We start from the raw sequence: 12,831 nt of genomic DNA on the forward strand, positions 1-12,831 counted from the left end.
CACGTTCTCCATCTCATTCTCGACCAAGAAGGCGTCATAGATCACGGTCAAGGTAGGACTTCAATTTATCTTGATTGTGAAGGTTGAGAAGTGAGTATTTTCTTCTGAAGGTGCCACTTAATGTAATGTTCTCAGTGAAAGCAGTGATGTTTTTAGAGCTGTTGAGCTACGGGATGTTTTAGGCCAAATGAGAAAGATGCGTTCGATGGATAAATGTGTTTGGGAGTTGTTTTCTTCCTATCAGTTCATGAGAAGACGCTCACAGTGACTAACACTGACTGGCGAAAGAATGGGGTACTTAATGCTGAGTATGGCACTTGTTAGTGGGAATTGTGTAGCCTTCTTTTAGGAGATAGGTTTGATGCTGAAGATGTTGTAAATTACTTTTTTTTTTCCTTTTTTTGGATTATTTTACTTCTTAGCAGAGAGATGTTGGTAAATTTTAAAGCACTGATTGTGTCTGAATGTACCACTTTGCATCATAATCTAAATGCCATTTTAATGTGATGTACTTGGAGAAAAGCAACTTTACACTCAGTGCCCTGAGGATAAATTTCCTCAAATCTGAAAATTAGATAGTTGCTTTTCATTTGAATTTTTGATTGTGACAGGTCTTACTCCCCTAGAAGGCGACCAAGCCCAAGACGACGGCCATCTCCAAGGAGAAGGAGCCCTCCAAGGCGAATGCCTCCCCCACCCAGACACAGAAGAAGCAGATCCCCTGTGAGGCGGTAAGATTCCCTTTTTTGAGACAACTGAAAATGTTAAACTTTGAAAGTTAAAGGGAACATAAGTTGTGAGGAATGAGCGTTACCAAAATTACCCTGTTGACCTTACCTTAGTGCTGTCAGGTACATGATTTGAGTGATGGAAAAACTGCAGTGTCGTATTTCATAAGTGTGTTGTGGGGGAACATAATAGTAGCTGTGAAACGATTTCCTTTGAGTTGAAATAGTGATGAGACTTCCACCTTTTTTGAAAAGTGGCAATTTCAGAACTGTAACTTCTTCAAATGGCTCTGGATAGCTCCCAGCCTAGATTGACATGACATCTTTTATGACTTTTTTGCTTAAGTCTTAATACTTTTTTTTCCCTGCTTGGGGAAGAAATTAGAACAAGTAACTGGATTTTACTTGTTGGCAGTTTTTTAATTATGACTTACATTTCCATCACATAAAATTAAAATAAGAATTAAATTTTGACTTGAAATGTGTTTACTCTTCATGTTCTTTTACTTAAAAAAATCCTCAAGGTCTGCTCTCTGATGTTGGAGGTTACATTTTTGACAGCATAAGCAATTGTTCTAGTAGCAAAGCTCTGAGTTGCCTTGCAAAGAAAATTACATACTTATGGCAATGTCAAAGTAGACATTTGTCTTCAGAGGAAGAGAATAGATTCCTACCTTCTTCACAGGAAGAGAATTAAAGCGATGCTTCCTGTGTACAGTAGTTGTTCTTTTTTAGGAAGGAACAGTTCTTCCTTTTTATGACAAGGTGATGACTATTTTTTTTTTCCCTGAGTTTGTAAAGATGTTCATTTCACACAGTTACCGGGAAAACTGTGAAAAGTATCAAACATGTATGTTGCAAGATGTACAAGAGCTCCCTTTCAGCAAATGTTTATCTCACTCAAGGTAGGGTTTCTTTTTTCCAGGTTCTCAGGAATTCTGCAGCCAAAGGTGGATTCTGCAGGTACACAATTGCAACAGAACTTGCCACAAATTTTGCCGCAGAATTCTAGAGGCCCTACCTTTTTAAAATGATAAAGTAAAGATGAAAGACTAAAAGATAAGAATGGGTAGATTGATTCTGAATAGTTAAGTTGTCTGAAATTTTTACCTCCTGGTATAAAAACTTTTTAGCATACTTGCACACTAAACTCTTAAACAGATCTGTTCTGAAGATCGTTAAATCACACGTGCTAACACGGAGAATTCTCTTAACCATCCAAAAGTTAAGAGAGCCCAAAGAAAACTAATTGCTCCCAGGAGAAAAGCTTAGTTGTAGTCTGTAGATTGACAGAAAGCAAGCAAAGGTAACACTAACAATTTTTTGCTCACTATGTAGTTTAAAAATAACTGTGAAAGATTGGTGGTTATTCTCCTATTCTACAAACCAAGTGTTGAAGGCTGTCCACCATGTTTTGGAAGTGCTCTTGTATGTGGCTCTATATATGTGCTTGCAAACAAATGCGATTCTGTGTTCGTGCTCAAACATGCCTTAAGCTGGCTAGTCAGAATCTAATGTTATATTTAATTTACAGGAGAAGACGGTCATCAGCATCCTTATCTGGCAGTAGCTCTTCCTCCTCCTCCTCACGTTCCCGATCACCACCAAAGAAACCACCTAAAAGAACTGTATCCAGTCCTCCTCGTAAAACGCGTAGGCTCTCTCCTTCGGCAAGCCCTCCTAGGCGGAGGCACAGACCATCCCCACCAGCAAGTCCACCTCCAAAACCACGTAGGTCTCCAACACCCCAGCAGTCGAATCGTGCAAGAAAAAGCCGTGGCTCTGTTTCGCCTAGCAGAACATCAGGTAATCAAATAAAAATTTGTATTCCAGCAGCTTTATCATTTTGTGCTTTTGTTGTCTCAAAGACGGTGTGTACGGTTTGTATGAGCAGAAAAGCATGCAAGAATGTAACAAATTGCAACCAAGTTATTTGACTTTATCTTTTAGCACCCAAACATAAGAGTTCCGAAAAAAGAGAATCTCCTTCGCCAGCACCAAAACCAAGGAAAGCAGAACTGTCTGAATCAGGTATGGCTCTCACTTTTCAACACTGGTTTTGGGTGGGGTTTTTAATCAAAGATGCACGACAATAAAAGGTAGTGGTAAAGTGCTGAACACTCTTGATAGACTGGCATTGAAAGCAAGAGTTTTCAGAGGTATAAAGATGATCACTCATACTGCCTCAAATACTCCATCCAAGCTCTCTTGGAAAAAGCTCAGCCAAAGTGTATTCCAGCCTCAATGTTATCTTAAGAATTTGGGGGGAGCATGCTTGATGATCTGCTGTAATACGACTTTGCTTCTGCCTGAATAAGGCAAATTTGTATCTTCGGTTTAAATATTCTGTCCATGTATGTACCTTTTCAGAGGAAGATAAAGGTGGTAAAATGGCTGCAGCAGACTCTGTTCAACAGAGGCGTCAGTACAGAAGGCAAAATCAACAGTCTTCATCTGGTATGGATGATATAGATTTCCTAAAACTGGATTGCAGTTTACTTTTGCAGGAAGTAGTTAATGTTAAGTTCAAATACTGATGAAAATTATTTGCTATGTGCACTGCAGCGCTATTGTAAACTTAATTCTAGATTTACCACTGATAATGAAATCACTTTAATTATTACTCATGAAGAATAAAGTATAATTTTTAAAGGTTATGGTATATCTCCTGTGAATTGGTTCGCATCTTTAAAAGTTGCACTTTTAAACTCTTAACATCACACGCAAATATTGTTTGCTATGGATTACTTAATCTGTTGTTGCATTAGGTTATTTCCTAATATTTTGGACTCTTGTATGCTTGAGATCAGTAAATTAACCTGGGCCTAGTGTAGGTTTTTGTCCACTTCATGTTTCTGTAAGTAACTGCAGTTCACCTTTTAAATTACCTGGCTAGTTGAATTTTATGTGGACAGTTAGGTTGCTGCAAATATTTTACTTGGCTCCGATGGATTTATTTATCGCTTGACTTCAACTAACATTTTTAGTTGAACTGCTTTCAAATAGAGGTTTCTTATTTTGTGGGAGAGGAGGTTAGTACTGCAGTTTAAACCGCAGTTATAACCCTATCAGTAACTGTGTTAACAGTGTCATGAGAATAATTTTCCAGAGAGTGATTCTTCTACATTTATAGATTCTGGTTCTTCATCTTCATCTGAAGAGGAAAGACCTAAAAGATCCAATGTGAAGAATGGGGAAGTTGGTAGACGCCGACGCCATTCACATTCACGCAGTCCATCACCGTCTCCACGAAAACGACAGAAGGAATCCTCCCCTCGGTAATTTCTTCTTAAGTTGAACGTAACTGACATCTTTTTTTTCCTAACTATTGACTTCATGTTGTTGTTTGTCTGCTATGCAACTGTCAGCACATACACAACAGAATTAAGTCGTGTCCAGTTTGCCCAATCTTGTTTCAAGATTGCATTCTTGTTGTGCTCATTTGGTAAGAATTACTCTGAACTTTATTTGAATATGTTCATTTTTGCCTCAAATATATGGCAGATAGATTTGTGTTGTTTTGTTTTTCCTCCACTGCTATCAGGATGCAGATGGAAAAGAGGTGGCAATCGCCAGTGATGAAAAGGTTGGTTAGAAGTTAATCTGTTAAACAGAAAATCATTTAGACAGGCTCTCATTTATTTTGTCATGGATAAGTACTTGCCATCCTTTGTCCTTTGGACTTGCGCACTCAAAAGTAGTAAGGTGAGGGAAATTCAGACTGATGTGTTCCTTAATGCGTTGGATCTGGGACCATTTCACTGGCAAAAAAAAAAAGAGGAACACCTGCTCCATCTCCTTCATTGTTCACTATTTGTTAATTCACATAAGCCTGTAACAGCTAAAAACATTAATGTTATTAGCATCTTACCGATGCCTGAAAACAACGGAATGCTTGCATTCTTCAGGGGTTTTCTTGTTCCATATACACAGATTTGAAAGGTGGGTGAGCTTTACTTTGTATTCTTGCTGCCATTGACGTTCTGGCTAAAACCCTTCCGTAGACTTGCAACGAGTGATTTAAGATCTTGATGTTCTGGGTCACAGATAATTGGAATTTTTCTAAAGTCTTATTCCTGCATTCATGAGATATTTGGAACTACTGGTAGTAGACTAGTAGTGAACACCTACTTTATTTTCTCTTTTTTTATGTAAGCAATATTGTTAAGACTTTCATTTGTGAAATTGCTTGCTCTGTTGATCTCAGAATATAGGAAGGTGCGGGAAGCTGGGTGCTTGATGGGTTTATTAATCTGATGTAATGACCCTGGTGAGCAATCTGTAATCAGGACTTAGCTAGAATATAGTTGCAGCGTACATAATGATGTATGAGATTAAGTATGACTAATTCTACAAATGTAGACCATTCTAATTATGGATCTTGTCAAACAATTCTATGTAAAACAGATTGGAATTCAAAGATCTTCATCTATTTTGCAACATACTAAGTTCACCTACTCCTTATTGTGTAAATACACGTTTAACTAGGGCAACCATGACATTTGAGGGTTGGTATTTTTTTGGATAATAAAAGAACGTTGTCTTTTGGAGCAAACTCTTATCTATAAAAAGTGTAACTCATTGCCTTGGAGAACAACAGCCAGTGTATTTGAAATGAAGTCGCAGGTTATGTAGATAAGCTGCTTTGCTTTTTTCATTACTCTCATTTTTTTCCTTTATCCAGTCATTTTGTCTGAATTGCTTTTTAAAAAAAGGAATGTTTTACTTTACAAAATACCAATATTCTTCTCCTTTAAAACTCTAGGAAAGTATGTGTTTGATTAAAATTTCCCGTCCCAGAAGTCTGTTGTAAAACTTGCAGAGCAGAAAATGGCTCATTTTGTGAATAATTTTAATTCAGGTAGCTGCAGTTTAGCAACAGCTCTGATTTTTCTCTACATTTCAAGAAATAAGTCATTTTGGATTTCAGATCTATAGATAAAAGTTGTTTTCAAGAGTACAGTTTCACACTGTTTAATCTGATCCAACTTCAGACTGCTGCTGAACGCGGTTTTGGTCTGCCTGACGTGGCTGGGCAATCCCAGTTCCTCCCTTGTGTTGGATCTAGCAATCACGCCACTGCATGACAACAAAGGTGTGTTTTTGGATTAGTCTCCTGGTGGATCAGTAAGCTGGTCTGACTCATTAGATGATCACTAGATTCAGTGCAAGGGAAACGGCAGGAATGAGCTTTCAGGAGAAGAAAATGGGAGAGAGTTGGGCTTCCTCTTTGGCTACAGGATGTGAATAGACCAGGTTAAGTAGAATGTGAAATTGTCTCATGACTGCTGTAGTGGGCTCTGAAAATTACAGTGAAATTATGTGTCGTCTCACACTCTTCAGAAAGACGAGTATATTTTTTCCGTCTTCTAACAGAATTTCATTTTGAAGTGCGTGAACAAGATGATTTTGTATAGTGAAAGCAGAAGAACAAAAAAGAATGACATGGCTCAATTGCAACTTCTCTGAGAAATCCCTTTATCTCTTTAGTAGGAGGAGGAGAAGTCCATCGCCCCCACCAGCCAGGCGGCGACGCTCTCCTTCACCTGCCCCTCCTCCTAGGCGGCGGCGGTCACCTTCATTACCTCGTCGAAGGTAGTGTATTGCATTTTTGTCATGAAGTGGTTGCTTTTGGTTTGTTGACTTCCAACTATGACGTGTAAAAAGAAATGCCATGATTGAGGAAACCAGTTCCTTGATTCACAGTTACTGAGGGAAATGTAGTTTTGCTAGTGAGATTTTGCGTGGTGGGTGTGTGGCCTGGGTATCATTTGATTGCTGTATATATATATTGCTGAATAACACCCATTAAGCTGATTTTGAAAAAGTTTGGTATTAAGTAAAGTTTTAAAGAATTTTTAGAGGAATTCTATTTCCCCTCTTTGGGCGAATTGCAAGACACTTGTAACTAATTCACATGCCTACGTGGCACCTGAACGTTTGTTTTCTCTGTAGGTCTCCATCACCACCCCCACGCAGACGCTCACCTTCTCCGCGGAGATACTCTCCACCGATACAGAGACGATATTCTCCTTCTCCACCACCTAAGAGAAGAACGGCTTCTCCTCCTCCCCCGCCTAAACGAAGGGCATCACCTTCTCCACAGTCAAAACGCAGAGTCTCCCATTCACCACCGCCAAAACAAAGGAGCTCGCCAGCTGCTAAAAGGCGTTCACCTTCGCTATCTTCCAAGCACAGGAAGGGATCTCCTCCCAGTAGGTCCAATCGGGAAACACGTTCTCCACCACAAAACAAAAGGCATTCACCTTCACCACGGCCTAGAGCTTCTCATACCTCTGCAAGCCCACCACCACCACGAAGGGGAGCTTCAGCTTCACCCCAGAGAAGACAGTCTCCATCTCCAAGCACTAGACCCATCAGGAGGGTGTCAAGAACGCCAGAACCCAAGAAGACAAAGTAAAAAAATCTGTCTTTATTGTTGGTGGTTTTGTGAGGGTTGTTTTTGTTTGTCTTGCTTTAATGCAGTGGGAATAGCATTAAAATGGTTCTCATATCTTGAGATTGCTCAAGTGTTGGTGGCTCTGTTCAGCTTCCACCATCATAACGTTGCTTTTCGGAAGTTTATTAGATTGGAAGCATCTGTTAAAATAAAGTGCAACATGGGGAGAAGCATTAAAGAGGCTTTGTGTAGGGTTTGAGGAGTCTTCTAATAGCACAACAAAACACTGGGACTGAGCAGGTGAAAAGAAGTTTGAGAGAAGTTTTGTTGCTAGTTTTGTTTAAAGAGAAATGAGCTTTCTCTTATTTTAAAGCTAACTGCAGAAGGGAACCAACGCTTTTCATTAGCTCATAAATAATTTCTAAGTGGTCATCCAAGAGGGGAAAACCCCCCCACGTTTAGAATTTTAGCAGTTTTCTTTAGTGTGATGCTGCTCTTAGGAGCAGATAGTCAAAAGTATGGTGCTGGCTTATTAATTCAGAAAGACAATATAGCTGAAGGCAATGTCTTGCACTCTTTCTTCATTGGATGATAAAATAGCATTGCTATTCTCTTGACTTTTAATGTGGTTATAAATTAGTAATATCGGAAGAAAGGGAGCAATCATTCCTGAACAACGATAGTAGTATTCACAAGCTATCAAGTTGCAATATCCTTTTGCATTATGGATCCACGGTGGTATTAGATTGTTTTGCCTTTTGTACCATATGCCAGCAAAGCAACTACTCAGTTCTTAAGTGGCAGCTCAACCAACTTAGAAGCGCGTATGTTCATCTGGCTTTTTCGTTAACTTTTACTTTCTTGTTTTGTCTCTTGTATCTCTAACACTAGAATCTAAGTGTAGCTCTTCTATTTTTAAGGGCTTCCACGCCAAGTCCACGATCTGCGAGACGGGTGTCTTCATCACGGTCTGCGTCAGGATCACCTGAGCCAGCACCGAAAAAACATCAAGGACCTCCATCTCCTACTCGGTCTCGTTCCCCTTCTGCAAACTGGTCACCTGCAAAAAAGGCTAAAAGCCCAACTCAGAGCCCATCGCCTGCAAGGGTATTTGTTTGCTAATAAAAGCAATCCTGTTTTGCGTTATATGGCAAGTTGTTTTCGTGAAGACTTAGCTGCTGAACAGCTCTAAGCTTATTCACATGAAAAAAAAAATCCTTGGAGTGATTTTTTTTTTTCATAGTTAAAAAAACTTCTTAAAAACAATTTGTAGCATAAATTTTTCAAACTTAACATCTCTGAGTCTGAAAAAAAAGTGGTGGTGTATATCAATTTTAACTTCTGGAAGAAAAGGCTTTCCCATTTCATGAGACTACATGAGTTTCATCATGGTCCACAGCATGAGGTGGTCTTATTTATGCTCAGTAGACTTAGATGCAGACTCAGGCTGTTCCTAATAGGAAGAGAACAGGTTGTTTGGCATCCTTATCTGTTCTCCTGAGGTGTTTCCTAGGGACGCTTCCATTCTTTGCCAGGGGAGTGTTTGAGGGAGTTGGGCTCCACCTGCAGTATTAATTTTTATGAGGAGGCTTGCCTGCCATCGCTGTGACCAGCACATCGAGTTTGCACGGTGTTACGTTCCGTTTTGAACAGACGCAGCACAGCCGTGCGTTACAGTATCTGTCTTCCAGGACTGCTTCTGTCAGTTGATGGGGAATGTGACTTTCCCCCCTGTTCTGAAGACGGTGTTGAGTTTACTGAGTTTCAGATGTTGCTCAGTCCGTTCAAGTTTCCCAGGATGGTTGTGGGCTTGTTTTAACAACACTTGGAAGCCTTAGGAATGTAATATCTGTTGAATTGTTCGTTACAGAATTCAGATCAAGAAGGGGGTGGAAAGAAGAAGAAGAAAAAGAAGGATAAGAAGCATAAAAAGGATAAAAAGCACAAGAAACACAAAAAACATAAGAAGGAGAAGGCTGCAGCGGCTGCAGCAGCTGCCGCTGTGGCTGCAGCAGATACCACCTCGGCACAGGAAGACCAGGAAGCAGAGACAGAACCCAAAAAGGTAGGAATTTGGTGCCTGTGCTTTGCTTTTGTCCCAGTCCGGTGTAAGAAAATAGATGGAGATGAATGCGCGTAGTACTCTTGAGGGTCTAAACGGCAGTCTCGCTTCAGAAATGCTACGTAGTGTCTCATGATTTTACTCGACGATTTGCGGTACGGGGGGGGGGCTGCAGCCTGGCTTAGCTTTCAGTGTTTGAAGAAATGCCTTGTCTTTGTTTGAAGGAGACAGAGAGTGAACCAGAAGACAACCTTGATGATCTAGAAAAACACCTGCGGGAGAAGGCACTGAGGTCAATGAGGAAGGCGCAAGTGTCACCACCATCCTAGGCTGAATCCTTTGATATAATGTACATTTTATTTGGTTTGTACTCAGAATTCAATTTCAAATTGCTAAATGTGTTTGAGCTTTAGAATATAACATTTGTTGTAATAATTGCTAGGTTGAGGTTCACCATGTACAAAGGGCATGGATTTACATTACAAAAGGTGTCCACAGTGTACTAGTGACATTCTTTCATTGACAGTCAACATAATTTCATTTAGAGTGAGACTTTTTAGAAGCAGTAGGAATTTGTTTTGAAGGTTTTAAACATGACCGTCGATTCCCTAGTTTCTTTTGAAATTCAACAAAGCCTTTAGCATAATTTGCGAGGGTCCCATTTGACTTCTTTTGTATCCACTTACATTACGCTACTAACCTTTGTGGTTTGTAAGCTTGCCCAGAAGTAAAACCACTGCAGAATTACCGAGGAAGTACGTATATTTTAATGCTTTCTACTGTTGCCTGTATAGTCTCCATTAAAGCGAATCAAGAATAGCAGTTTAGAGTGGTACATAAATGAAAGCATGTTGTTTACCAGGACACTGTGGGTTTATATTGATGTAACATGTTGATTTGGAACACTGGAATTTCATTTGTATTTTTATGTTCTTTTTTTAAAGGGCAGTTTCCATGATCAGCAGTCCCAGAAAAATTCCTTCAGTTACATAAATTTTGTTTGTGAGATGTCGTTGCCCCGTTCATAAATCTTGTCTCGTTACGGTTCTTCTGAATGGTATAAGCAACTTTCAGAGATGTGGTCTTTGAAAGCTTGAGGAACCTGAACTTTGGATATTGTCATGTTTTCACTGTTTTTTGTTTTTGTTTTTTTAACTAAAGCTATATAAAGCTTGTGGATTAAACAAAATAAATTTCTAAATTTAAACAGATGTTGGCTATTTTTATATGAACATTTACATTTGCTAATCAGCTTTCTTTTGTACAGGGTTAATGAATACAGGTATGAAAAAGTATTTGATCCAGTATGCCGGCCTCTGAAAAACTGGGGCTTTTGTTTTTAACTGTCCTGGGGTAGCAGAAACAGCCCTCTGTTAATTCAGTGATGCTCCAGTTGCGTCTGGATTGGTGTTCTTGCAAAGCAAGAGTAAACCAGGCACCTGGTCAGCACTCTGTTAGGATGGATAAGCTTAAAACAAACAAACGACATATTTGCTGGTGAAAATCGCTTGTCATAGCAAGTAAAACGTTTCAAGGTCCTGCAAGAAATGAACGGCAGGCTTGCATTAACTCAGTTCCAGGCTTTAGCCGTGTAAACACTGGTTTGAATGCTCCTCTGAAGACCCCGGGCGGCTCGCTGCCTCTCTCATAATCATATTTGAAACTTGCTGGAGTGCTACTGTCGGATTTTTTTTAAGAAATTCCAGCTCTGTTGCTGAAACCAAGTCAATTCTGAAGTCTAAGGTTCCTCTGGAAGGAGGAATGGAACATGCTCTTGAAAATTTTTGTTCTGCATCTGCAGTAGATGTGTCGTGCACGATTAAGTGTAGATATTTGATTAGTCTTTTTACTTGACATCGTGTAGGGTTTTAAAATAAAACAGGTATTATGTAGATACTGGATGGAAGGGGATCTCTTTAAAGTAGCTTCCTTCTGCACTTCCTTATATGCTGAATCTTTTGTTTCTTAGCAGAAGTATACATTGTATGCTAAAGTGCTTGTAAACTTAGTTCAACACTTGAATGTTGAGTATCATCTGTTATTAAATGTGTATAATAAATTCCAAGAACTTTCTGGACAAACACATTTTAAAAAGTACATCTGAGTGGATTTGGTGCTTATGAAACTACAGAACCGAACGACATCCCGTGCTAATCTCTTTGCCTCGTTCTTACTTGTTTTTTTTCCCCCCTGTGATGTTCCTTGGCAGCACAAATGATTCTGAAATTTAGTCTTAAAAGACCGCACGTGTGCAGGCTTCGCAAGGAGTTAACGCTTCGTTCTTTATGATCTGCATCTCACTTTCATCTGGGTTTTGTGACCTCTGTGTGCCTTTTAATCTTAGGACTGGTAGAAGTTCCTTTAAATATATTCAGTACCTGAGTCACCGACTGCTTGTCTTCCCTCATACCTATTTTTCATCTCCTGCCTCCAGGACCGCGCTTTGCTGAAGGACCGCGCTGTTGATTTTGGACAAGCCGTGAAGGAAGGGCAGACCTTCCCAAGGCTGCCGGCTCTTCCCCCACCTTTTTCTGTCCTTTGGAGTTTCCATTGTTAGGTGCTCCTTCCTTTTTTTTTAACATCTAGCCATAAAGAATGGTTTAAGTTTGAAAAGAGCAATTAAATACGCTCTTTAAGAAGAATAAAACTTCTAAATTGTGTTTAGTTTAATATTTTAATTCCTTCCCGCTTAGCCGTTCGTTCAAATACTAACGCTGCATTTAAACAGCACTCCGGTGGTAGCAAGCTGCCTCTTCTCGTGAGCAATCGCCCTGTTCCTCGCCGCTCTGCGTACCGTCGCACAGCTACTTTTTCGTACAGAATCACTCCGCTAGGACGACAGCCTTTCGCGTTTGTGTCTGTACTGTGAAACCTTGTCCGGGCGAACTGTTGCCTTACATCATTGAATTCCTCTCCTGAGCCTCTAACCGAGATCCCGTCATCCAAACCCAAACTCGTCTGATCTGTTCACCGCTCGATCTTCTCGGTTAACCTCTCGGCTCTCTTCCTCAACCCTTTTATTTGCAGTCGTGCTGCTGCAGTTCACAAAGTAACCGTGTAGGAGGCCTTGTGCGACAGGGCGGAACCTCCGGTGCATGAATCTCGCTCGCTCTTTCTATTCTGAAACTGCTAATGCCGTGTGTTTGCTTGTTGGTCAAGGCTGCCTTCCTGAAATGGCAGATACGTGGGTTCAGATAAGTGACTTGCCGGAATAACTGTATCTTAAACTACGCAAGGAAAAAGAAAAATTGGAGTTTAATTGGACTGTGTAATTTAGGTGAAATTGAGTCCACAGGAGAGAACGTGAGGATGAAGTGAGTCACTGGCAGGTCAATAGCCGTAGTTCATAAAGAAGAAAGATGTATTTGTTACGGCAACAGATGGGACGATAGCAGGGGTGTGTGCAAGAGTTGGAAGTTTATAGAAACTCAGTGTTGGATTATTAAATTTTTCCACTTGTGTGACTTTGGAAATTTGCCGAGGGAGTTCCGCGTGGACCAGCTTCCCGAGCTTCACACGCTCCGAAACTAATTTATGAATTGCCGTAACGTTCAGGACAAAGACGGTTCTTCTGCCGGTTTGGAAAACATCTAGTACTCCCTGAAAGCTGATGTAATCCGAATGGTAAACAAGGGCGGGAA

At 40.2% G+C, this 12,831-nt stretch overlaps 1 protein-coding gene across 9 annotated transcripts in view; it reads left to right on the forward strand.

The window, feature by feature from the left end:
* The window catches only part of SRRM1 (serine and arginine repetitive matrix 1), a 19,702-nt gene extending 8,431 nt beyond the window's left edge, over nt 1-11,271 (forward strand). For 3 of the 9 annotated variants that reach the window (XM_076357153.1, XM_076357161.1, XM_076357160.1), the window contains 12 exons: nt 1-52; nt 612-731; nt 2,263-2,534; nt 2,679-2,759; nt 3,099-3,185; nt 3,862-4,006; nt 4,273-4,314; nt 6,219-6,323; nt 6,684-7,145; nt 8,049-8,235; nt 8,999-9,193; nt 9,415-11,271. The exon at nt 1-52 is cut by the window's left edge and continues 152 nt beyond it. In XM_076357153.1, the coding sequence (XP_076213268.1) occupies nt 1-52; nt 612-731; nt 2,263-2,534; nt 2,679-2,759; nt 3,099-3,185; nt 3,862-4,006; nt 4,273-4,314; nt 6,219-6,323; nt 6,684-7,145; nt 8,049-8,235; nt 8,999-9,193; nt 9,415-9,519 (1,853 nt within the window). In that variant the 3' untranslated portion in view covers nt 9,520-11,271. The remainder of the gene's footprint in view (nt 53-611; nt 732-2,262; nt 2,535-2,678; nt 2,760-3,098; nt 3,186-3,861; nt 4,007-4,272; nt 4,315-6,218; nt 6,324-6,683; nt 7,146-8,048; nt 8,236-8,998; nt 9,194-9,414) is intronic. The other 6 variants (XM_076357155.1, XM_076357154.1, XM_076357156.1 and 3 more) reach the window with 6 other exon arrangements.
* The last annotated feature ends 1,560 nt before the right edge of the window (nt 11,272-12,831 follow it).

This window comes from Aptenodytes patagonicus, chromosome 21, assembly GCF_965638725.1.
Source record: "Aptenodytes patagonicus chromosome 21, bAptPat1.pri.cur, whole genome shotgun sequence".
Classification (NCBI taxonomy): Eukaryota; Metazoa; Chordata; class Aves; order Sphenisciformes; family Spheniscidae; genus Aptenodytes; species Aptenodytes patagonicus.